General features: G+C 32.2%; 1 protein-coding gene across 2 annotated transcripts; it reads right to left on the bottom strand.

Moving 5' to 3' along the window:
- Positions 1-1,595: 1,595 nt before the first annotated feature.
- On the bottom strand, positions 1,596-24,601 carry LOC139491984 (steroid 17-alpha-hydroxylase/17,20 lyase-like). Of its 2 annotated transcripts, XM_071279986.1 has the most exons (11): positions 24,376-24,599; positions 21,008-21,156; positions 19,919-19,996; positions 17,601-17,699; positions 15,940-16,033; positions 12,815-12,970; positions 11,729-11,940; positions 6,691-6,819; positions 6,204-6,308; positions 4,702-4,836; positions 1,596-4,356 (listed from the first exon to the last, which is right to left on the bottom strand). In XM_071279986.1, the coding sequence occupies exons 2-11, from the start codon at positions 21,153-21,155 to the stop codon at positions 3,995-3,997; spliced, it is 1,518 nt and encodes a 505-aa protein (XP_071136087.1). In that variant the 5' UTR covers position 21,156; positions 24,376-24,599; the 3' UTR covers positions 1,596-3,994. The 2 variants fall into 2 exon arrangements, with proteins under 2 accessions (XP_071136087.1, XP_071136088.1); XM_071279987.1 differs by lacking the exon at positions 12,815-12,970 and having other exon boundaries at positions 24,376-24,601.
- Positions 24,602-25,603: the final 1,002 nt, after the last annotated feature.

Below are 25,603 nucleotides of genomic sequence, written 5' to 3'. Positions count from 1 at the left end.
AGCATAATATTGGGGCTATCTTCTCATATCTTATCTCAAAATTCTATGGTGTGGGTTGCGTTTTATGGTGGAAAATTGGGTTTTCCATGCATAATCTATACAAAATCTTGACAATTTTGCACAACCTGTAGTGTGAAAATTAGTCCGGTGACCCATTCTTTTTATTACTGTTTTTAAACAAGCAGGATATAAACTACATTTTGGCAAATTATTAAAAGATTCTATGGATTATAATTTAGACACCCCATCTACCTTAATATAAAAGTAAATAAAAATATTGGGTCACCGTTCATTTAAGCTCACAATCTGCATTTGAAAGAAGCATGCACTTTTGTTAAGGTATTTCTCTGTCGAACTAATAGGAGAAAAAAATTACAGAAATCGCTTAAAAAAAATATTTTTTAGTTTTAGTACAGTTCATTTGAAAAAAATAATCAAAAATATAGGTCAACGATGAGTTAAAAAAAATTGAATTATTTTATCAAAGGGAGAAAATTTTGAGATTTTCAATGATATATACATTTGAAAAGTCATCTGCGGCCAAATAAATTGATTTTTTTGGGTTGATATTTGTACCATATCATAAAGTAACAACTGATAGAATATTAGATAAAATTTGTAATGAAAAAACAAATGTTTCAATTTTTGCTGTTTTTTTTTTTTTTTTGTACCCACGAGCCCCTTTAAAGTGACCAGCAAAAGAGGTGATTTGATTGAAGAGAATAAACGAATCCTTGTTTTAGTTATTATCTTATGTGAGACTTCTTTTTTATATACATTTAAGACTACCGGAAGAATTTTTTCAATACATCGGATCCACCAGAATTCTGCAGTCAGAATATCTTTACTAAGTAATATTCAAAACACATAACCCGGCAATAACCGATAAAAGCAATAAACAATAATCTTTTTTAAGAATCACCCTTTTTTCTTGAATTCTTGGATTGATTGATTGTTGTTTGCTTGACGTTCAGTGGTTAATATTTCATGCATATTCAGGAAGATGGAAGTCTTAGATAAGTATACTATGGAATGCATTAATCATCAAATTTAAAGCAAAATCATGTTCATGTATAGTTTAGCTCAAAATGGTCTTAATATTTTTCATTCATTTAAAATTTCATTTCCGCAAATGTGTTGGTTAGTTTAAGTAAACAATGACATTAAAAGCACTTTTTAGGGAAGAGTTTCGTTAACATAAAATAAATGAGTGGTCTGACACCGGCACAGAATTCAGCTTTCGACTATTTGTTTTTCTATTTTTTGGAAAAGAAATAATGAATAGGTTGTATGTGTTGCTGTGCAATGAAACAGTGCATTGATTTCCCGCCAAATAGTTAATGAAGAGTTCATTGCCCAGTCACCCTCTTTTGAGGTCTTTATTACTGAAAACTGTCTAATTATGCTCTAGAAAGAATCGTGTGTTCTTATATGCTGGTATTTTTTTCAAAAACATAGACAATGCCTTTTCACGTAACGGTTGTCAAATCTTCTTACATCTTTTTACTTCAGAGTTGAAAACATATTAAATGACAACTTATATATGCATACGTGTATAAATACGGCATGGATAAAGAAAAACAAAAAAAAGAACATAGTGTATAAAATGTATAATCTAATGTCACATGAGAAAGGAGACTAAAGCATAAGGAATAGGAACTTCGCTCGTATTATAATTAGTAATTTAAAGTCACAGATGATACTTTGAATACATGAAGTGTCGTCAGAAATAGAAACAAAAAAATTGAATGCACGAAATCATACTTATAAACTTATTTTAAAATAATATTAAAAAAAAGCCACGACAATGCTATGTTCAGTGCATGTAGTAAAACATTTTCTGGTAAAAAAAAACAATTGGCATCGATTGGAGACTTACGACAGCTCTGAAAAATATATCTTAATTTGTTTTGTTTTTGATCACATGAAAAATACCTGTAAATGTTTCCTTTGGTCGGCAAGCCTTAAAACCAGGATTAACCATGTTAACCCATCAACTGTTCTTAATGTGTCCTGTACCAAGTCAGGATATGATAGTTGTTATCTAATAGAAGTAGTTCGTTTCTATGTATTCAGGTGTTTAGGTGTTGTTGGATTTTGTTTTGTGCAGTTCAGTATTCCTGTTGTTCCAATATTTGCCTCTCATAGTTGATGCGTTTCCCTCGATTTTAGTTAAAAATAAATCAATAACACCCTGATTTATGACTTTTAAACAGGAGTTTACTACTGTTACCATTATTTCTATTGCCGATAAAAAAATTTAATAAAGTATTCATAGATAAATATTTTTTTATTTTAAAGTGCAACTTGCTACATATATATGAAATACACTATATTACAATTTAAAAAATATGCAGTCAATAAGATAAGATAAGAGATAAGATAAGAATTTTATTAATCTAATCAAGAACCCATAAAGGGCATCATTTTACAACACAATATGATTGGAAAAAAGCAAAACAGAAAACTACTACATACTATAGCGTTATGAACAGGATCGAAGCCTAATACAACATGTGTTTTATATAACTATTATATTAAATCTTATAACAATAAAATACTAAATTACTTCATATATTTTGTTTACATCTGGATCTTATTTCTAAACCTTTAATAATGTAATTTCCTTTGCACATGAGAGTTGGTAAATGCTCATTTGTGAACAGCCAGAAATATTTCTTATCATTAGGTAGTTCTTTAAAATTAGTACAAAAAGTGATAACTTTATCAAATAATAATTTCCTCTGTTCATCATATAATGGACAATTTACTGTAAAATGGGTCTCATCTTCAATAGAATTTGATCCATGTGATAAGCTATATATATGTATAGCTATACCAACCAGCCTGTATATGCTTATCTGACGCACTGTCATTTATGTACGAAAAATATAATAAATAAATTTCAAAATCCTTTAATTCTCATTATATCTGACGCTTAATTCTTTTTATTACATAAAATGTAGTTTCAATATATCAGTTGTGTTTGATGTTAAATGAGAAAATAAAGATGAAAGTATCTTAATAATTATAATATGAAATTAATGATGCAAATATTCGATAGCAGGAACAGATACCATGGTATTGATCAGAAGATAAAGCAATCTAATTAAAAACCGATCTCTCATCGCTCCTGTTTCTGATATGTCGCGTGGGAGATCTAACGAAACCGGCTTTGAGGTCACATGTGAGTGAACTAAAAGTCATGAATTTATAAAGATATGCAAATGAGTTGACGACCTATTAATAAGCCAATCAAAAAAGTTTATGAATTATTATGACTGACGATTTCGTCGTAAATAAAATGAGTTACATCCCTTTGCCTTACGTTAAACTTCCAAGATCGTGGAAGACTCAATTTCATTGGTCAAAAAAGACACACCTACGAGGTCACTCACATGTGACCTCAAAGCGGGTTTCGTTAGATCTCCCACGCGACATATCAGAAACAGGAGCGATGAGAGATCGGTTTTTAATTAGATTGAAGATAAAGTAATTGCTATCAAACTTTATACTTGTTTAGCTTTTTAAATATTTTGATATGAACGTCACTGATGAGTCTTATGTAGACAAAACGCGTGTCTGGCGTACTAAATTATATTCCTTCTACCTTTGATAACTATTTACACCAATGTGTCTATGCCAATGCTGGTGTCCGTTCGTTATGAGGGTATCACCAACCCAATAGTCAGCACTTCGATGTTGACATGAATTTCAACTATATGGTCATTTAAAAACAAATTTGTTTGCAAAAGAACGAATTATCTAAAATACTAAGGATTTTCTTATTCCTGGCATAGATTTAACTATTTTAATCTGAGTGTCACTGATGTGTCTTTATGTAGACAAAACGCGCGTATGGTGTATCAAATCAGATGCGTAGTACTTTTGTAACAATCATAGCAACACTTAAGCAAAAACAATCTAAATAGTTCAATTATTGTTTTAAACTGGGAGTATAGAAATTGTTCAGTAAGAAAAACATTTTTCAATGTCAAGAGAGTTTATAAACATTTCTTTCTTTAAGAATGACTTTATACGGAGCAGGTAGTGCAACGGCACCAGATCCAGCTAGTTCTATTTTAGGACTCGTTCCTTCAGGTAAGGTAATCTTGAACTTTTGCATAATTGTTGCAAAAATCAGATGAAGTTCTGGTTTAGCAACAGATTCCCCTAAACATCCACGTCTGCCTGCTGAAAATGGTAACCAGCTGTCTGGTTTCTTACCAAGTTTTCCATTTTCGTCCAGGAAGCGTGTCGGATCAAATTTATTCACGTCTTTCCATTGGTTAGGATCATTGTGAAGTGCCCAGTGATTAATCATAACCATTGTATCCTTTGGAACATCATACCCGCCTGAAAAAAAACCCATTGAATTATAGTAATATGCGGAGCAGTTCAGAGAGATGAAATTTTACTTTGAATACATTTCTATACAAACATCTAATTCTTATGTTGTCGGAACATCGTAACCATCTATAAAAGAGAACCCAATACAATTTCCGAGGAACGTTTGTCTCGCCTGCAATTGTCTCTATCATATCAAAACAAAAGTAATTTTGACTGCCAAACTTACCAGTAAAATAAAGGCGTGTAGACGTAATCCTTTTGTACGGGCAAATATAGTTAAAAATTATGCAAATGTAAAAGTAATGCCACTCAAATTGGTAAAAGACTACCTCAACCATTGTAAATACTCACCAACTCGTGTGTCACAAAGTGTACTATGAGGAATACCTAATGGAGCAGGTGTACCAAGTCTCATGGCTTCATGCAAGGTGGCTTCTGTATAACTGAGATTTTCTCTGTCTTTGACAGTTGGTAATCGATCTTTTCCTATAACAATTTGAGAGCTTTTAATTTGGGTATAGAAAGCAAACTACAAACTTGTTATTTCAATTAAATAACAGTTTTTTTTCAGAAGCTAGAACAGATATGGTATGTTAAAATAGGTGCTTCCATAAATCAATACATTTATAGTGCTTCGTGTTATTAGAGAGAAAAAAACACCATTCTGTTAGTATATACAATGTGTTGGACTATAGTTGTCATTTAGAAAGTCAAATGCATGCCTTTTTGGTTTTTTTTATATGTGATTAAGTTTCCCTGCTAAAGGTATTATTTTTTTTAAATTTTATGATAGCATTTTAAGCGACTGCCATACAAGTGAGAGGCTCAGCTAGATATAAACCTAAGTCTAATAACCCTTTTCTACATAACAAAATGTCTGTACCAAGTCAGGAATATCACATTTGTTTTCTTTTCGTTTGAGCTTTTAATTTTGTTGTTTGATTATGGACTTTTCGTTTTGAATTTAAGGTATTTTGGACATTTTACTTTTTTAGAGTAAAGAAAGGATTATTGTATAGTGATGGGATGAAGCATGTTTAACATGTCAAAATATTTTACCATACTTTCTTCCTGAACTGTTGGAAAATTTATGATAACATGTGACTTTACTATCAAATAAAAACATGCGTATAAAGTATGAATTAACTGTCATTATGACAGAAGTTACACTATATTTATAAAAGAGAACCAAAATGTTTAGATATATAGAACTCTTTATATACAAATTTGTACATTTAAGGAATGAATGCAATAGATTTTTCTGTCTATGAAGATATAAAATCAAAAATGCGGTGCACACTTTTAAATACCACTCTTAGTTATTCAGTGAACACAACATTTTAAGGTTATTTCTAAATAGCCAGACTTTTTTTTACTGTCATTCATTATAATCTCATTCTAAATTCCTTTTTAAAGGAGTCATTCATTTAAAAATGCTGATGACGTCACGGTAATATGACAAAATTATGACTATGACCTGATAGACAAGAACAATCCACCATTTAAATGACGTGTTACATCCATTATTAAATCATCATAAAATAAATTAAAGCTTTTTTTATAAACTCATCAAAGCTACTAGGTTTATAGTTCTGTTCGCTAGACTCGTCTTTCGTCTACAAAACTATAAAAAAAGCGATGCTCAAATCAGAAAAGAGGAAAGTCCAAATACAGTGGGAAGTTGAAGACCATTGAGGCATTCGGCAATCCTCGGTAGAATCCGCTATTCTCCTTCTATGAGGGTACGGAATCGGCCGAGTTGAGACGAATGACCATTGAGGATCAAATTTTGTTAACAGTTTATTTATCAATATTGCAAAAAAACCGACATAAGCAAACTTAAAAGTACTCACCAACAACTCTGTCTATTTCTTCCTGAACTTTACTCTGAATCTCTGGTAAACCAGCCATGTAACGTACAGCAAAACCTAATGTTACTGTCGATGTTTCGATACCAGCTATTTAAAAGTACATTTTCAATACATTATTTATAAATGATTGAGACAAAACAATGTAGGCAAACAAGTTAAATTAATGTGTGGATATTGCGCATTTTGCAAGCTTATGGTAATTGTTGGTTGCACTTGTACAAATATAGAAAATTAATTTCCAATCAAATCACCTCTTACGGCTAAAACTGTGTCTTTGTACTTAAAAACTTCGTAAAAAAAATTAAAGTTTATATTCCCTTCTATTTTGTTTAAGGTCAAACTATAGATCTGTGTGGCATTTCTTCAACATGCATATGCTTCTTATAACATGTTTAACACCAAGAAAAAAAGGCATTTAAATTTGTAAAATTCTAAGATTATTACACAACTTTTATTCATTTCAACTCACCAGTAAAAATGCCGATTAAAGTTTGTCTAAGATGTGTGTCAGATAGCTGGGATAATATTTCCTCGTTTTCTTCATGTTCTGCTTCTTTTCTTGCCAATATCAAAGAATCAGTAAAATCTCTAATATTGTCTGAAATCAGTATTAAGTTCATTTCTTTATAAGTTGAGTTTTTAAAAAAAATAACTCAAAACAACATATGTGACAGCTAGTGTATACTAATCTATTGAAAGAAAAAAATACATGTTTTATCCATTAACAACATTCTCAATTCAATATGTTCTAGCTATTTTCTATTACTATATTTAAAGTACAGTCAGTATTATGATTAAACAGCGATATGAGGATAAGATCAATAAGAAAAGAAAACAAAAACAAGAACGGGTTAGAAATTTGCAGGGTAACATATAGATTCCAATCTAACATTAGTGTCCATACAAGAAATCAAACTCTACAACATCTTAATCAATAGAAAAACAAGAATGTGTCCCCAGTACACGGATGCCCCACTCGCACTATCATTTTCTGTGTTCAGTAGACCGTGAAAATGGGGTCGAAACTCTTATTTGGCATTACAATTAGAAAGATCATATCATAAGGAACATGTGTGCTAAGTTTCAAGTTGATTGTACTTCAACTTCATCAAAAACTACCTTGACCAAAAACTTTAACCTGATGCGGGACGAACGGACGAACGGACAGACAGACGAACGGACGTACAGACCAGAAAACATTATGTCCCTCTACTATCGCAGATGGGGCATAACAAGCACAATATGACGCTTATCAGGTGAAAATGAATTGTATTGGTTATTTAGATATAATTATGTATGTAAAACTTTTGTATAAACTCATTTGATTTTTTTCCCTAGCCAAGTGAGGGTGTTAAAATACAGGGGTGACGCAGTATGCAACCTGGGCTACTTTGGTATTTCTATATTAGGAAATGATTGAATGAGATATTTGTTATCGTTATATAATGACATGCTGCAAGACTTCACAATAAAATAAATCATCTGATTTGTCCGTTAAAACACCGGATATGCGACAAGAGAATCACATGGAGATAATTTGAGGAAAAGCTGTCAACAGATGTCGCTCAGTTCAAATTTTCCAGCCCTTCTATCCAGTCGTCGCATCTAGCGGAACAAACACTAATCATCTATTGTTATTTTATTTTGCTTTTGCCCTCAACATAAATGAAATTAGTGCCACAAAAATCAGCCAATCAAAAATAAAACAAATGCTAATATGTTTATATTATACAAGTGAGAGGTTTTAATCAACCATTTTCTACATACGAAAATGGCTGTACTAAGTCAGGAATAACAGATGGTATCCATTAATTTGGTGGGTTGAGCTTTTAATTTTTGCCATTTAATTTAGTACGGCGGCTTTGTGAAAAATTGTGCACATCCTGCTACAAGCATGAAATTTGGCATAGACCTTCCTCAACAATTTCTCTTTCATTTCAGATAGGGAGGCATTTGAAAAAAATGCCTTACTTTCGGTAAACCAAAAATGGCGGACATCATACTTAAATTAGCCCAATATCGAAGGTTAGTATGTGAAAAGGTGTTATTAACATGCTACTATCATAATATTTGGTACAAACCGTTGTTTTGTACTACTTTTGGATATATGATATAGATAAGATGTCTTCAAAAACCCTACTTCCGGTAATATCAAACATGGCGGATATAGTACTACAATAAGCTTATTTTTAGGGAGGATAATTGAAATGTGTTTTAAAGTATTGCTACTATCATTATATTGTGCAGGAACCTTTCTTTGGTGCTTCTTTGTAAAGACAGTGATCGCGTCGAATCAGCAAGACGACACTGTAGTGCGCACATCAAACGTATAGAGCGTCAAATCTGCTCTTACTCCTCATCAATAAATCAGCGGCGCTCTCTCAAACCGTTATATTAAAGCCAGAATTGGTATTGACAACGCATTCATACAGATACAGATACAGAGGATGTCGCGGTCGTTGTTAATGTGGAAAATCGGGTCTCCCGTTCACCGTTTTGTTTACATGTGGTGTTGACTGTGAATAAACATGTATTTTCAGCCAAATAGTAATAATTTGAAAAATGTTTTAGAACTTCAGTAATTTATTTTGTTTTAACCAATCTATCTAAAACTATAAATCAAAGATATGTATTGAGGACTCATTTTTGAAATTTTATATCCAAAGTAGTCCAAAACAAAGGTTGATACCAAATATTATGTTAGTAGCATGATAATAACACCTTTTCACTTAAAAGCCTTCGATATAGGGCTGATTTAAGTATGATGTCCGCCATTTTGGATTTTACCGGAAGTGAGACATTTTTTTTCAAATGCCTCCCTATCTGAAATGAAAGAGAAACAGTTGAGGAAGATCTATGCCAAATTGCACGCTTGTAGCAGGGTGTGCACAATTCGTCTGAAATATGCTTGTAGCCGCCGGACTAATTAGGGACTGTTCATTTTGAGTTGTCCTCATCGTCCGATATTTTTGTGATGACACGAGTTTCTACGATAAAATGCACAGGTAAAAAAAACCTTTTACTTTTTAATAATGTAAAATTGAGTTCAAGTGATTTCATCGACAAGACTGAATTTGTGAAAATATAATATAGTAACTCTTTATTACCCTCTTAACTGTTTTTTTTTTTATTATTTATAGCCAAGTAATATTACGTCAAAATCACAGCTGCAGGTTTCAAAACACTTTTTTGGTCTGTATAAAATGAAGCAAACGGTTGACAAAAGAAAGCGCAACCAAATTCATTTACAGAAGCATAGTTACTTTAACAGGATGATAATCACTCAATATTAAATTTTCAAATGTTTTGGTTAGGAGCATACCTGGAGAGAGGTCAAAATACACACCTAGTAGAGTTACACTGGTAATTTAATGTTATTACTAATAAATAGCATAGAACAGGATAAAATAAAATTAACGAGGAAGCGTGACATACTAGTTAAATAACGTTATTTTGCTAGGATCATAAAATGCAATTTCTATCAAGTTTTTCTTTTATTTACCCTTTTCACTTTATCTAGGAACCTCGTGTCTTCATGAATTTAACATTTCATTTTGAAATGAAGGTCAATTTCAGAATGATGCAAGATTGTTTGTAACCAATCAAAATAACGTAAAATAATGAAACATACAGTCACGTAGTGTAATTATTGTTGTATTAATATAGCAAATCTTAAAATCTGATGAGTCTTATGTAGACGAAACGCGCGTCTGGCGTATTAAATTATAATCCTGGTACCTTTGATAACTATTTACACCACTGGGTCGATGCCACTGCTGGTGGACGTTTCGTCCCCTAGGGTATCACCAGCCCAGTAAACAACACTTCGATGTTGACATGAATATCAATAATGTGGTTATTTTTATAAATGACCTGTTTACAAAACTTTGAATTTTTCGAAAAACTAAGGATTTTCTTATCCCAGGCATACATTACCTTAGCCGTATTTGGCACACTTTTTGGAATTTTGGATCCTCAATGATCTTCAACTTTGTACTTGTTTGGCTTTATGAATATTTTGATTTGAGCGTCACTGATGAGTCTTATGTAGACGAAACGCGCGTCTGGCGTACTAAATTATAATCCTGGTACCTTTGATAACTATTTACACCACTGGGTCGATGCCACTGCTGGTGGACGTTTCGTCCCCAAGGGTATCACCAGCCCAGGAGTCAACACTTCGGTGTTGACATTAATATTAATAATGTGGTCATTTTTATGAATTTCCTGTTTACAAAACTTTGAATTTTCCGAAAAACTAAGGATTTTTTTTTATCCCAGGCATAAGATTACCTTAGCCGTATTTGGCACAACTTTTTAGAATTTTGAATCCTCAATGATCTTCAACTTCGTACTTGTTTGGCTTTATAATTTTTTTGATTTGAGCGTCACTAATGAGTCCTATGTAGACGAAACAGGCGTCTGGCGTACTAAATTATAGTCCTAGTACCTTTGATAACTATTTACACCACTGGGTCGATGCCACTGCTGGTGGACGTTTCGTCCCCGAGGGTATCACCAGCCCAGTAGTCAACACTTCGGTGTTGACATTAATATCAATAATGTGGTAATTTTTATGAATTTCCGGTTTACAAAACTTAAAATTTTCCGAAAAACTAATGATTTTCTTATCCCAGGCATAGATTACCTTAGCCGTATTTGGCACAACTTTTTAGAATTTTGGATCCTCAATGCTCTTCAACTTTGCACTTGATTGGCTTTATAAATATTTTGATTTGAGCGTCACTGATGAGTCCTATGTAGACGAAACGCGCGTCTGGCGTACTAAAATATAATCTTGGTACCTTTAATAACTATTTACACCACTGACTGGGTCGATGCCACTGCTGGTGGATGTTTCGTCCCCGAGGGTATCACCAGCCCAGTAGTCGACACTTCGGTGTTGACATGAATATCAATAATGTGGTAATTTTTATGAATTTCCTGTTTACAAAACTTAAAATTTTCCGAAAAACTAAGGATTTTCTTATCCCAGGCATAGATTACCTTAGCCGTATTTGGCACAACTTTTTAGAATTTTGGATCGTCAATGCTCTTCAACTTTGCACTTGATTGGCTTTATAAATATTTTGATTTGAGCGTCACTGATGAGTCTTATGTAGACGAAACGCGCGTCTGGCGTACTAAATTATAATCCTGATACCTTTGATAACTATTTACACCACTGACTGGGTCGATGCCACTGCTGGTGGATGTTTCGTCCCCGAGGGTATCACCAGCCCAGTAGTCGACACTTCGGTGTTGACATGAATATCAATAATGTGGTCATTTTTATGAATTTTCTGTTTACAAAACCTTGAATTTTTCGAAAAACTAAGGATTTTCTTATCCCAGATGCTCTTCAACTTTGAACTTGTTTGACTTTATAAATATTTTGATTTGAGCGTCACCAATGAGTCTTATGTGGACGAAACGCGCGTCTGGCGTACTAAATCATAATCCTGGTACCTTTGATAACTATTTAATAAACAAAACTGCTGGCATACCTTTATTAAATGTTTCTTCGTGTTCCTCGAATTTTCTTTTGATGATAGAGATGAGCTCTTTATTCATGCTGTTCATTGTTCTATACTTATTAGTTGTCCATATTTTAAACATGATGGGGAACATATCTTCAACAAAACCATTTCCTGTCATTTCATTCATTTTCTTGTTAAGTTTCATAAACTTTATAAAATCTGGATCATCTACTTCAACACTGAAAAAAGTCGATAAGATAAATAACAATTACAGCCTTAGCTAGATGAAGTTGGGATAGATGTTGTATTAGACTTTAATTTATACTTTAACGAAAGAAAAAAAATCCGCTTCCTGCATACAAACAAAAATAAACTCTGGATCATTTAATTCAACGCTGAAAAACGTTGATGAGATATACAACATTTACAAGTATATGAATTCGATTCGGATAAATATTGTTTTTAAAACTTCATTTATACTTGTAACAATAATCAGCTACCAACATACCAACAAAAAATTACTATTCTCACTGAACTAGTACACATTTTTATTTAGGGGTCATCTGAAGAATGCCTTGGATTTTCTCGCTGTATTGAAAACCCATATGTCGACTTCGGCTGGTTTCCGCTCTTTGGTCGGGTTGTTGTCTCTTTGCCACTTTCCTGATCTCCATTTTCATTTCAAAGGATATAATGCGCTCGAATCGTATGCTTTTCAATCTTTCCTAATTTACAAAATTAATGCTAAATCTAAGTAAATGTTGAGTTCTTAATGCTCTTCAAATTCGTACTTTATATTTTGAACCTTTTTAATTCGAGCGTCACTGAGTCTGATGAGTCATGCGTACAAAATTGTACTATCGGTATCTATGATGACTTCTTAAAAAATAATAAACTTGCCAAAGGCTTGTTTATCATTAAATTGAAATTCAGTATCTCGAATTGATCAGTATATCCAATTTTCAATTTTTATTAAAACTATAAACCTCTGCAAAAAAGGTAATCTAATTGAATTCAAATGTTTTACAGTCTGGAGCTTTTTTATTGAACTGCGCACGTTGGCATTTTAAAAATAAACATGCTCTTAGTACTGTATACAAATTTACTGGTTACCTTTCGCCGAAACACACACCATTAAGAATATTGAACACCATTAAATCTATGTAATTTTCTGGGTTAAATGCTCGATTTTCTTTTGCCATTAAAGGTAAACATATATTCATTGAAGCATGTAAAACTTCCTCTAAACGGTTCCCTGCCATGTACTGCCTACAAAATAATAAGTGTTTTTCTTACTAAAATTGTTGTATACTTTATGCAATAACAATCAAAGAGATCAGGTGCATAACGGAAACCAATCTAAATGAGAGAGAACGACAAAAATCGACACTTCTAGTATATAACTTTTAAGGCCATAATCACTAATTGGTTGATAGAAAGGATATATTCATATTGCAACCCAATAGCAATATGCGTCCGATGTTTTAAATATTTAGATACCAGAATAGATGTCTTATCGGTAGTTTTATCAATTCCGTCATATCCTTAATTATGAAGTTATAACCCGTTGTCGCTTCATCTGGCTGTTGGTGATTGCATAACAAAAAGTAAAATCACAAAAATACTTAGCTCAGAGGAAAATCAAATAGGAAAGTCCATAATCAAATGGCAAAATCAAATAACAAAACACATCACAAACGAATTGACAAAGAACTGTCATATTCCTGACTTGGTACAGGCATTTTTAACAAAAATTAATTTGGCAGGTTTAATTTTCTTTAAATTTTGACAAAGTATTTACTTTGACCCTTTGACAAAAATATTAAATTTTCAAAAAATTTGAACCAACCGTTTAATCAGAAAAATTACACTGGTTATATAGCAGTTTGACAAACACTTATTTTGATCATTGAGAAGCTTTAAATTCTCTTAACAACACAACGTAATTAAAACATTTAGCTGATTTTACAGAGTTATCTCCCTGTAGTGTTATGTGCCACCTTAAGAGACATACCTGTTGGTAGTTCATATGTTTATTCCATATTGGTCTGCTGACTTGATTTTTCTGCTTCTTAGTGAAGTTTTTAAATTTGAGTATTAGACCGTTGGTTTTCCTGTTTGAATGGTTTTACACTAGTAATTTTGGGGGCCTTTATAGCTTGTTGTTCGGTGTGAGCCAAGGCTCCGTGTTGAAGGCCGTACATTGACCTATAATGGTTTACTTTTTTTTAAATTGTTATTTGTATGGAGAGTTGTCTCATTGGCACTCACATCACATCTTCCTATATCTATATATGTGTTTATATGTTTACCATACTTTTGTTCCATGATGGTTTTATCATTAGCCCTTTAAAACTTGTATAGATTTTGGAGTTTCATATTTGTGTCTAGAGCATCCCTTCCGAGACATTAAGGTAGAAAGGGTGTTTTCCTCAATATTGGGCTTTGAAAAAACATATAAAGATCGGTCTAGTTCTTTAATGAAATGTGCAAATTTCGAGAGAAGTATGTAGTTCATGTGTAAGACTTTTCATTTTAATATAGAAAAGTATATGTTTTATCATATTTACGGCTGGTTTTTTTACAAACTCAGAATAGTTTGGTTTTTGTTTTTTTATAATTTTGCCATATAAGGATAGATATAGTTATCAAAGATAGATAACTTATAAAAAAAGTGGAGATTACTCGATAAAGTAACTTTTGTAATAGATTGTGTTTTTCTTTTTCTTATCTGAAAGCATATTATTACTGTAAGAGCTGTAAGAGCTATAATCTTATCATTTAATTCTGGATGTAACGCGTCGCGCATCGCGCGTTATTCAGTGTGCACCAAATTTTTTATGTTATTTCTTCATAGACAGAAACAAGAATGTGTCCAAAGTACACGGATGCCCCACTCGCATTATCATTTTCCATGTTCAATGGACCATGAAATTGGGTAAAAAATCTAACTTGGCCTTAAAAGTAAAAAGATCAACTAATAAGGAACATGTGTACTAAGTTTCAAATTGATTGGACTTTAACTTCATCAAAAACTACCTTGACCTAAAACTTTAACCTGAAACTTACACTTTTAATTTCTATGTTCAGTGGACCATAAAAATGGGGTCAAAAGTCTAATTTTGTTTTAAAATAAGAAATATCATATCATAAGGAACATGTGTACTAAGTTTCAAGTTGATTGGACTTCAGCTTCATCAAAAACTACCTTGACCAAAAACTTTAACTTGAAACTCACATTTTTAATTTCTATGTTCAGTGGACCATGAAAATGGTGTCAAAAGACTAATTTTGTTTTTAAATAAGAAAGATCGTATCATAAGGAACAGGTGTACTAAGTTTCAAGTTGATTGGACTTCAGCTTCATCAAAAACTACCTTGACCAAAAACTTTAACCTGAAACTCACACTTTTAATTTCTATGTTCAGTGGACCATGAAAATGGTGTCAAAAGTCTAATTTTGTTTTAAAATAAGAAAGATCATATCATAAGGAACATGTGTACTAAGTTTCAAGTTGATTGGACTTCAGCTATATCAAAAACTACCTTGACCAAAAACTTTAACCTGAAACTCACACTTTTAATTTCTATGTTCAGTGGACTATAAATTGTGTCAAAAGTCTAATTTTGTTTTAAAATAAGAAAGATCATATCATAAGGAACATGTGTAAAAAGTTTCAAGTTGATTGGACTTCAGCTTCATCAAAAACTACCTTGACCAAAAACTTCAACCTGAAGTTGGACGAACGGACGGACGGACGCACAGACGAATGCCCCTCTACTATCGTAGGTGGGGCATACAAATATTACAGTCATTCCTTAAATATTTTATCTTAAAATTATATGGTGTAGTTTTCTTTTTATCAACCAAATATGTAAATGAACATAGGAAGATAACTTAAATAGAAAAGATTACTTTAACAATGACAACTTTGATATTTTAGAACGCATATAAGATTACTGCACCTTGCACAAGTTATGTAATTTACTTGACAATATAACATTATTGTGTTACTTGTATATCTGACCAAATATTCAATTGTTAAATTTTCTTAAAATGTGCATGGATAGGATGTTTAGAATGTTATGATTAATGCACTATATTTTGCGTATCTCAAAAGTAGTGATAAAACTGGGAAGATTTACGTATCAAGTCAGTACCATAGGATTTTAATTGCATTTAATCCAAACTTTACCCACAAATACTATTTACAAGAATCAATTAATCAAATTCCTACCTTAATGCCTTTACAGCAATTTTTCTGTGCAGTTTCCATGTTGGTGTATACTTAGCAAAAATTATATCTTTACTTCCCTCCGTGAACATGTGAGCTGAAAGCACAATTTCTCACAGATACAAAATATATTGATATATTTAGCACAAAAAGAGATATAAATCTTTGACGATTTGTCATTCAAATGCATGCTAATAACAACATTAACGGTACCAATTTTCTTCCACCAGATACGCATTTCGACAATACATGTCTCTTCAGTGATGCTCCGTTTCAGAATCTAAAGCATCATGGGTAATTTCATTGTTCGTAACCCAAAATGAAAATATCAGTATGTCATTGGTTAAATTTCCATTGTTTATGACATTTTTAACCAATTAGACGTTTTGGTGTACACTTTTGAAAATATTACCCATGATGCATTAGATTCTGATTAGGGGAATTGATAAGTTTCAAGCAGTTGTTATCTATAGCTTGTTTTTCCAAAATTCATTTTCCGCCAAATTTTAAATGACTTTCTCTAATACAAGGACATGAACCTTTCATTTTTCTGTCTTTAGTATACTATTACTGTATGATAGTCTTTTAAAAAACTTGTTATTTTGTTACAAAGTCCCTAACATTCTTAGAGCATACGATACAGATAGAGGGGGAGGTAATGACGTTGGTAACGTAAAATGCTATTTTGCGACGTCAAATTGTGACATTGTGGTTTTTTTATGACTAAAACTGATATACCTCGAAAACGAATACATGAACTCTTTATTAAATTGACATCAAGTTTTATTATGTACGAAAATTATTTGTTTGTACAAATTTTAATGAATAAATCCTCAATGAAATTTTTAAAATTTGATAAAAATAAATGTCTCAAATTTCTACCTCTATTATCTCTTATAGTACACATTAAGGTATACATGTGTATGTTTTTATTACAGATTTGAATTGTTTAGGTGAAATGCAAATGTTTGTAAAATATTAATCATGAGATCGCAACTGTGTCGCCATATGCCCTTTTGTAAGACAGTATATCTTAAAGTAGCACATGAAGGTTTGTTTTTATTACAGATTTGAATTGCTTAGGTGTAATGCAAATTTTCGTAAAATATTAATCATGAGATCGCAACTGTGTCGCCATATATGCCCTTTTGCAAGACAGTATATCTTAAAGTAGCACATGAAGGTTTGCTTTTATTACAGATATGAATTTCTTAGATGAATTGCACATTTTGTCAAATATTTATCATGAGATTGCAACTGTATCGCCGTATGCCCTTATGTATGACAGTATCTCTTAAAGTAGCACATGAAGGTGTGTTTTTATTACAGATTTGAATTGCTTAGGTGAAATGCAAATTATCGTATTTTTTTTATCATGAGATCGCAACTGTATCGCCGTAGTCCATTATAGTTCGTGTGACTGGTGAAAAAATTGTAGGTTTGATGATGAAACCACCAAATTTGACATGGTAGTAGTAATTGTTATTTCAAAACATATTAGCTATGAACAAATCTTGCATTTTCAATATGGCGGCTTTTTCCAAGATGATCGCCATAAAATATCAAAATCTGCATATATATAACTTATATAAGGTGAGTTTCTGGGTCAAAATTATGTATGACAGTATCTGTTCTATGTATCTATGTATCTAGTTTACACATACCTGTATGAATGAAAGGTCTGTCAGCAAAATCAGCTTTGCTTTTGACTAATGCTTCTGTGACACTGTTTACATCGTTTAAAACAACCATATGATAAGGTCCTGTAAAAAGTAGCTTTCTGTACATAGTTGTCATTTTTTTCTTACCCAATAGATAAATAAAAGGTGTTATATGTGATGATATTTAACAGGAATAGACATTTGAGTTATCCTCAAAGACGTCCTGTATTATTCTCCGATGTACCCTTGTATCTTTTGTTTTTTATTTGGGAATATATTTCCAACTTGATTCAAGTTTTTTGTATGTTTATCTGATATTTTGTGTTTGTAACTTGTTATGTTCGCCTATTTTTTCAATTTAAATTTTTTCATTTTGGAAATTAGAATTTTTTTTTGCATAATTTGATGAATCCTTTTATCTTAAATAGGAATATTCTGTGATATAGATACAATGGATAAGCGTTTATTCTAGAAAAAGAAACCATGAGCCCGGAGGGCGAATGGTTTGTTTTTCATGAATCAACGCTCATCCATTGTATCTATAACTTAAACTATTGTGTTAATGTCTTTTAAAAATTAACGCCTATTCTTAATTAGAAGGTATTGTAAGTGAGTATAAATAATTTGTAATCGTGTCAAACGATCCATTACAATAAATAAATATCACAATCAAATGGTTACAAAATACAAATATATTAATTTATAACACAAAACGTCAACCATTAAAGATCTTCATACTTTACGGCATTTGAATGTTATCTGTTATTACAAAATAAGATATACTGATTTCGAACTTATTTCTATTAAAATTGAAAATAGAAATGGAGAATGTGTCAAAGGGAACACAACCGACAAAGAACATATCATAAGTATTTGTCCGAAATTTCTAGCAAAAGCTTAATTCTAAGAACATCACGATTTTCTAGCATAGAAATTTGCCAAATAAAAATATGTAGTAAAACAGATGAAATCATATTATGTTAATTTATAAAACAATAAAGGACAAATAGAATGTAGTCATTTTTGTTTCAAACATGTGGAATAGCCAACAATAATTCGATATTAAACGACCAAACTCTTTTTTATTACACAAAATATCCACAATAACATACAAAGCAAGAACAAAAACTGGAAAACTAGAGAAAAGGGACAGCAAAGAGAATTCAGGGATTCGAACCTTAACAGATAAGTCCGTACCTTAAATCATTTATCTTAACTATGAAACCTCGTGGCTACCAATTCATACTATACGTTTGTCTATTATGTATATATACAGGTACAAGCCCTGTGTGTCTGTTGTACCGATGTATATCATAAATTCATTTATATGTATAAAATAGACATTTAAATCGTAACCGATTGGTAGCCTAGAGGTTTCGTCGACATGTTGATGTCAGTAGCACGTTACAGAATTCATGGACGGGTTCGATTCCCAGTGAAGGAATTTAGAAATTACAAAAATGAAAGGTAAGTTTTTAAAATAATTCTATAAGTGAACAGAAATCAGTAAATTAGTCAATTCAAACTTAATGTTATTAGGCACACACAGGAAACAAAAGAATATTAAATGTTGAGTTCATTTCAGAGACAGATTTAGGAAGCGTTGATTCTAGAAAAAGAATCCACGGTAAATGAATAGGCTGACGTCACCACAATGGTTTAATTTCTTTTCCTATTAGAGACATTGAAAACCCATTGGTGGCCTTGTGTTGTTTTCTGCTCTATGATCGGGTTGTTTTCTCTTTGACAAATTCTCCATTTCCATTTACCATTTTACAATTTGTCATTATTCTTCATTGCTCTGATGTTCTAAATCCTATCAGATTTTCAAACTATACTGATTCGAAACATTGATCTTTATCATGTTTGGGTTATTCAATTCTTAAAGAAAACCTGAAATAAAGTATACAGGTATACATATATATAAACATTTCAAATTATATCTATAAACACAGTGTCACCATTTTCTCCTTAACTGACACTATTTTAACCTAGGTATTTCAAGCTCTTAGTTTTCCTACAGCAAATTGCATTGAGTGTGTAGTTAAAAGGTGATATCATTGGATAGCTTCCTTGCTAGCTAAACCGTGGAGTCATTATTAGGTTATTTATAATATCCTCTTATAAGAGTATAGACTAGTCCAACAGATAACCAATCTGTCGGTTGTCTGTAGGACAAGACTCCTCAGAAAGAAGGGTAGTATACCTAACCTTATAATGACTTCACGATTCAATTCCAAGCCACCTTACCAAAGATATTACCTTTACCTACACACTCGATGCATTTTGCTGTTATATCTCTCAAACTGTGTTTTACTAACCTGCACTAACAGTAAACACTGGTCCATACTTTTTCGCATATTTTACAAATATTTCATGTAGAAATTTGGCTTGGATAACTAGAATTGAAGAAAACTACACATTAATCTTTTAATTATACAAACAAGAGTATACCAAAACATTTAATACCTAGACAAAACAATCAAATACTTGGGTATAATACACAAATACTTAGGCAGAAAACACAAATACTTATACAGAAAACAAATTCAATCTAATCAAAAACGTTATGGAAAGGGGACAAAATAAGAACCGTGTTCTTCTGATATGCTGCAAAACCGTTGACAAGCATGTAAAACGCTAATATTCGTATAAGAGAAATATAGTCTGATTATAATAGCATTTTTTTTACAGATGAGAAAATAGTTTTTAGATTATGATCTATGAATTTCAATCTCAGGTAAGAGAGAGGAAACATATAGTTTATGCTTGGTCCGTTTCTGTGTGTGTTACGTTTTGGTGTTATGTCGTTGTTCTCCTCTTATATTTAATGCGTTTCCCTCGGTTTTAGTTTGTTACCCCGATTTTGTTTTTTGTCCCTGGATTTATGAGTTTTGAACAGCGGTATACTACTGTTGCCTTTATTTAAGGCTTAAAGACAGCAAGTCACTCAACATAGCTGTTTATTATATTTAGCAAACATTTTACCTTCATAGCTTCTAATCAGAGGCCAGCAAATTACTTCGTTATTTTCTATAAGAGGCCAGGAAGATGGTATTTCATTTATAGCTGCAAATCAAACGCAGTGGCGGATCCAGCCATTTTAAAAAGGGGGTTCCCAACCCAGAGTAAAGGGGTTCCAACTATACGCTCCCATTTAAATGCATTCATCGTCCAAAAAAGGGGGGTTTCAACCCCCGATATCCCCCCTTCTGGATCCGCAACTGAAAGGCCAATAAAATGTTATTACCCCCATAACTTCCAATCAGAGGTCATAAAAATGGTACTACCTTGATATCTTCCAATCAGAGGCCATACAAATGGTATCACCTTCATAACTTCCAATCAGAGGCCAATAAAATGATATTACCCTCATAACTGCCAATCAGAGGCCAATACAATGATATTACCTTCATAACTTCCAATCAGAGGCCAGCAAATTGGTCCTGGAGGCATATTATATTTCCATCTTTGTCTGAGTTTGTATACAACAAGTACAAGTAGTAATCCAATTAGAACTGCCTGGATATTCAACGTTGATATAACTGAACTCAACATTCTGCCATTACAGGTATATGAAAACACAATTAAAGTTACAAAAAAGTTAAAAAAATAAATAATGCTAAATGTGGGCTTCTTACTTATATGCAATCTGATGTTCAGTTGTTGTCGTTTGTTGATGTGGTTCATGAGTGTTTCCAATTTCTCGTTTATTTATATAGAATAGACCGTTGGTTTTCCTGTTTAAATGGTTTGACACTCGTTATTTTTGGGACCCTTTATAGCTTGCTGTTCGGTGTGAGTCAAGGCTCCGTGTTGAAGACCGTACCTTGACCTATCATGGTTTACTTTTATAAAGTGTGACTTGGATGAAGAGTTGTCTCTTTGGCACTCATACCATATCTTCCTATATCCAATTAAATGTTTTGTGGAATGTTTACTAGTTTTGAACAGGATAAAACTTAAATAAAGCATTTCTTTAGTTGAAACAAAAGTACATCTGCACAATTAAAGGGTGAAATGCCAATTTAACAAAGACTAATAGGGAAAACTCCTGAAGACAAGTATGAATTTTTCTGTCTGCCATGAGATCCAGAAACTTTGATTACTCGTGTTTGATTATCAGTTGACGTTGTAGTCGTAAACCTGTCTAGCATTTAACGTTTAATCTGGTGTTGTATAGTCAATAACAATGCATGTTGTCTAGAGCGTTGTTGTAGGAATTGTTAAATGAGATGCTTAAATTGTCTAGTAACAATATCATGAATACGTTTACGTATTCCATTCCTGCTGACGTCGATTTTCATTGCTCATTTTCGGCAATATAGAAATGCAACATTATTTATGATGAAAGTATTCATGGATCCAAAGAAATGTTTCACGGAGAATCAAATATATAAGAAATCATATACTTGTTTCAAATTTTGCTTTCAGATATCGTGATACGTCACGAATCCGGTATGTTCAATTACCTGAGTAAAGTCAGGTATTGGAATTTTTTTAAAACAGAAAAAAAACAAGAATGTTTCCTAAGTACACGGATGCCCCATCCGCACTGTCCATTGGACCGTGAAAATTGGATAAAACCTCTAATTTGGCATTAAATTTTAAAAGATTATATCATAGGGAACATGTTCGCTAAGTTTCAAGTTGATCGGACTTCAACTTCATCAAAAACTACCTCGACCAAAACTTTAACCTGAAACGGACAGACGGTCGAACAGACGAACAGAAGGACGGACGGATGACCAGACGGACGGACGGACGGATGACCAGACGGACGGACGGACGGACGTACAGACCAGAAAACATAATGCCCATAAATGGGGCATAAACATATTGGATATCCTGTAATCATTAAAGGCAACTTATGAAGATTAATCTGATTTGGTATTTAAAAAAAACCCACAAAAATGTGTGTTTCGTTATTATTCAGTTGTCATCTATTCGTTTGATGTTTTTGAGCTTCATTTTGCCATTTGATAATAGACTTTCTGTTTTGAATTTTCCTCGGAGTTCATTATTTTTGTGATTTTACTTTTTAAAATCTGTAAGTATGTTTCATGGGAAAATCACATCCAACTTATATATATATTTCCCAGCTGTCATAACGTATACCATTCAGCCTTTTCCCTCCATATGTTATATCTCATATATCTCGAAAAGGAGGTCCATGACCTATCAATATTTTTAGATTATCTTTATCCTTAATTGATGTTCTACCACCTTATAGTATCAATTTTAATTTCTTAATTTCTTAATTTTTACCTAATCCCACATAAGTAAATCCTTAAGACCCGGGTCGTGTCTTCAGGGGCCACTGGAATATATGACCGGACTATTTGGACAGTGCAATGCAATTAGTTTTTAAACAACATTTTAGTATTTCAATTGTTTTAATGTATATTAAGGTTTTGCATTTATCTTATTATTCTATACATTTTGTACTTTGTCGTAAATTCAGGCAAAAGTGTTTTACACGGATTATGTGTCATAATTTTGGACAAAGGTCTTAAATGCATTTACTCTATTTATCTCATTATTTATTCTCTGTGACAGTTTGGACTATATAATTTATGGTACGTGTCGGACACAAATTACTCTTTTAATCTATTGCAATTTCTAATTTGTCTTCAGTTAATCTGCTTAATCCCTTAATTGATTGTGCTTATATATGTTCCAGACCGTATGAGTATTTGGACCGTACGCGTACGGTCTGGACCGTATGCGTACTTTTTCAAAATACTCATACGGTCGGACCGTACGCGTACGGTCTGACTAATATTAAGAAGTTGGTGAAGTTTATTAAATACAAATGCATATAACAGATCAACATAACGTAACTCTCAAATTGTTATAAAAAAGTGCAATTGTAATTGAAATAAAAACTTTATATTTTAACTATTTAACAAATTCACGCTATTTAAATCTGTTAATCTCTTGTATAAAGTATGTCGATCAGTAATAGTTAACATGAATTGAATAAGATCACTGAAATTGAAGATATCGGAAGTAAACATAATGTGAGAGAACAACTGTTTTCGAATATTTAGCAACTTTACCAAAAAATGTAAATGCAAAGGAAAATGCATAAACTGCAAACATTTAAATGTAAAAAAATTTACGTTACTTGTGGAAGCAAGCGTCACCTTAGGTGAGAGTCCCAAAATATATAGGATTCAGATATACAATTAAAAAACTATTTAATTTCAATAGTTCGTTTGTTCATTTAATCCATCTAATTGTAATAATAACAATTTGTAAAACTAAAAAAAAAAAAGATAGTGATAAACGTTTGTTTAAATTTAACCCATATGATGACATGTATGGTTAGCTCGTACTGGACCATACGCGTATACTCATACGGTCCGACCGTACGAGTATACGTGTACGGTCCAAATACTCATATGGTCTGGAACATATATATTGTTATAGTTTGTATGTTACTTTACATTTAGTTTGGAGTTTGTTGTTCGGTCTTGCCGGACTGCTAAAATAAAAGTTAAAGGAGCGAATATTCCTTCTTGATTTACATTTAGCTGGAACGCCATTTCACCCGGCTATACCTAAATGAAATTGCTCCAAATTGCTATTTTGGCATTTCCCAAAAGTGACACATTTTACCATTTCATCTTTAAATAGGTAGATATATGCATGTAATACTTGCTACTGGGCTGAAACTATATATCTAGGCAAGCATTTATAACCAAATATCTAATATACATCCTTGTTCTAGGTTATCCCTATAATACATGTTATTAAAATAATTTTCATTTACCTTTTCTTGTAGGACTCCTAGCTGTAGATCGATAATACACCCAATTATTAATAAGAGTTCCGACAAAAACACAATCTGTATGTAGATTATTCTATATATAATCTCATCAAATATTCCGCTATTTATAAATAAATGTGTCACTGTATTGTGCAGTGTTCAGTACATGTGTAGTCTGTGTAAATATTTGTCATCAACTGTATGCATATGACTAGAACTGGACTAACCGGGGTTACGAATTAGAACGGTTTAATAACTGGCGTTAAATTACAGGTACGAGACGAGCCTTTCTTTTATATGGGCGTTTTTCAATAAAAACGTACTTTCTTGTCCCAGCCACTTTAAAAAAAATGTGTTTGATCTTTGCAAGTAATTTTTTGTGCAGTCAGTACATTGAATTAGATATAACATTTTTAAGCAAAGAAACAGTTTATTTTTTAGGGGGATTGATAAGATATTGATTCCTGAATGGTCCAAAACAACCAAAATGGCATGTCCCTAGACCGCCTGTTCAACATTCCATCTCTAAAATATCGTAAAAAAAATGTAGAAATAAATATTAATTTTACTTAATATAAGTTCTTTAATAATTTTAAAAGTATGTTTAGAGCCAACATATTTTAATAAACAGCTTTTAACATAGGATTTTTTATTGCAGAAGGTGTGTCCCTAACACAATGTCCACTACGAAACGAAGTCATTAAAACTTGCTAATAAACAGTTTTATAAAATCAATGTAATTTTTTGCTTGCAAGAGATAAACATTAGGGTCTTACAAAGGAAGTGATGCTTTTATAACGGCAATTAAATTGTTGGTAAGAAAAATTAAGCACATCAAATGGACCAGAGTGATACTCTGAGGAGTGATACCGTATTTTTGTAAATGTCCACTACGAAACGGGTCAAATCTCCTTCAGTAACTGGTTTTAAAATTATGAATAAAATATCAGTGTACAGCTTAATAATGCTTTGATGAATACAGTCAGTCTTGTTACTATTGCAATATAGGGGTTGTGAGAAAAAAATAAAACATGTGAATACGTCCCCTACGAAACGGTCACCTACGAAACAAGTTTGGTAGAAAAACGTTTCGTAGTGGACACTACCACTACCATGCAGTCTTTTTTAATATTGTACTCTTTTTTCAATTATATTCGTGCAAAGCAAATAACAAAGGTTAGTTTCATGTAATTTATATTATGTTTTTTTTAACATAGAATAGCTAGGGTTG

The sequence above is a fragment of the Mytilus edulis genome, chromosome 10, assembly GCF_963676685.1.
Source record: "Mytilus edulis chromosome 10, xbMytEdul2.2, whole genome shotgun sequence".
Classification (NCBI taxonomy): Eukaryota; Metazoa; Mollusca; class Bivalvia; order Mytilida; family Mytilidae; genus Mytilus; species Mytilus edulis.
This window is presented reverse-complemented; position numbering and strand designations above follow the sequence as displayed.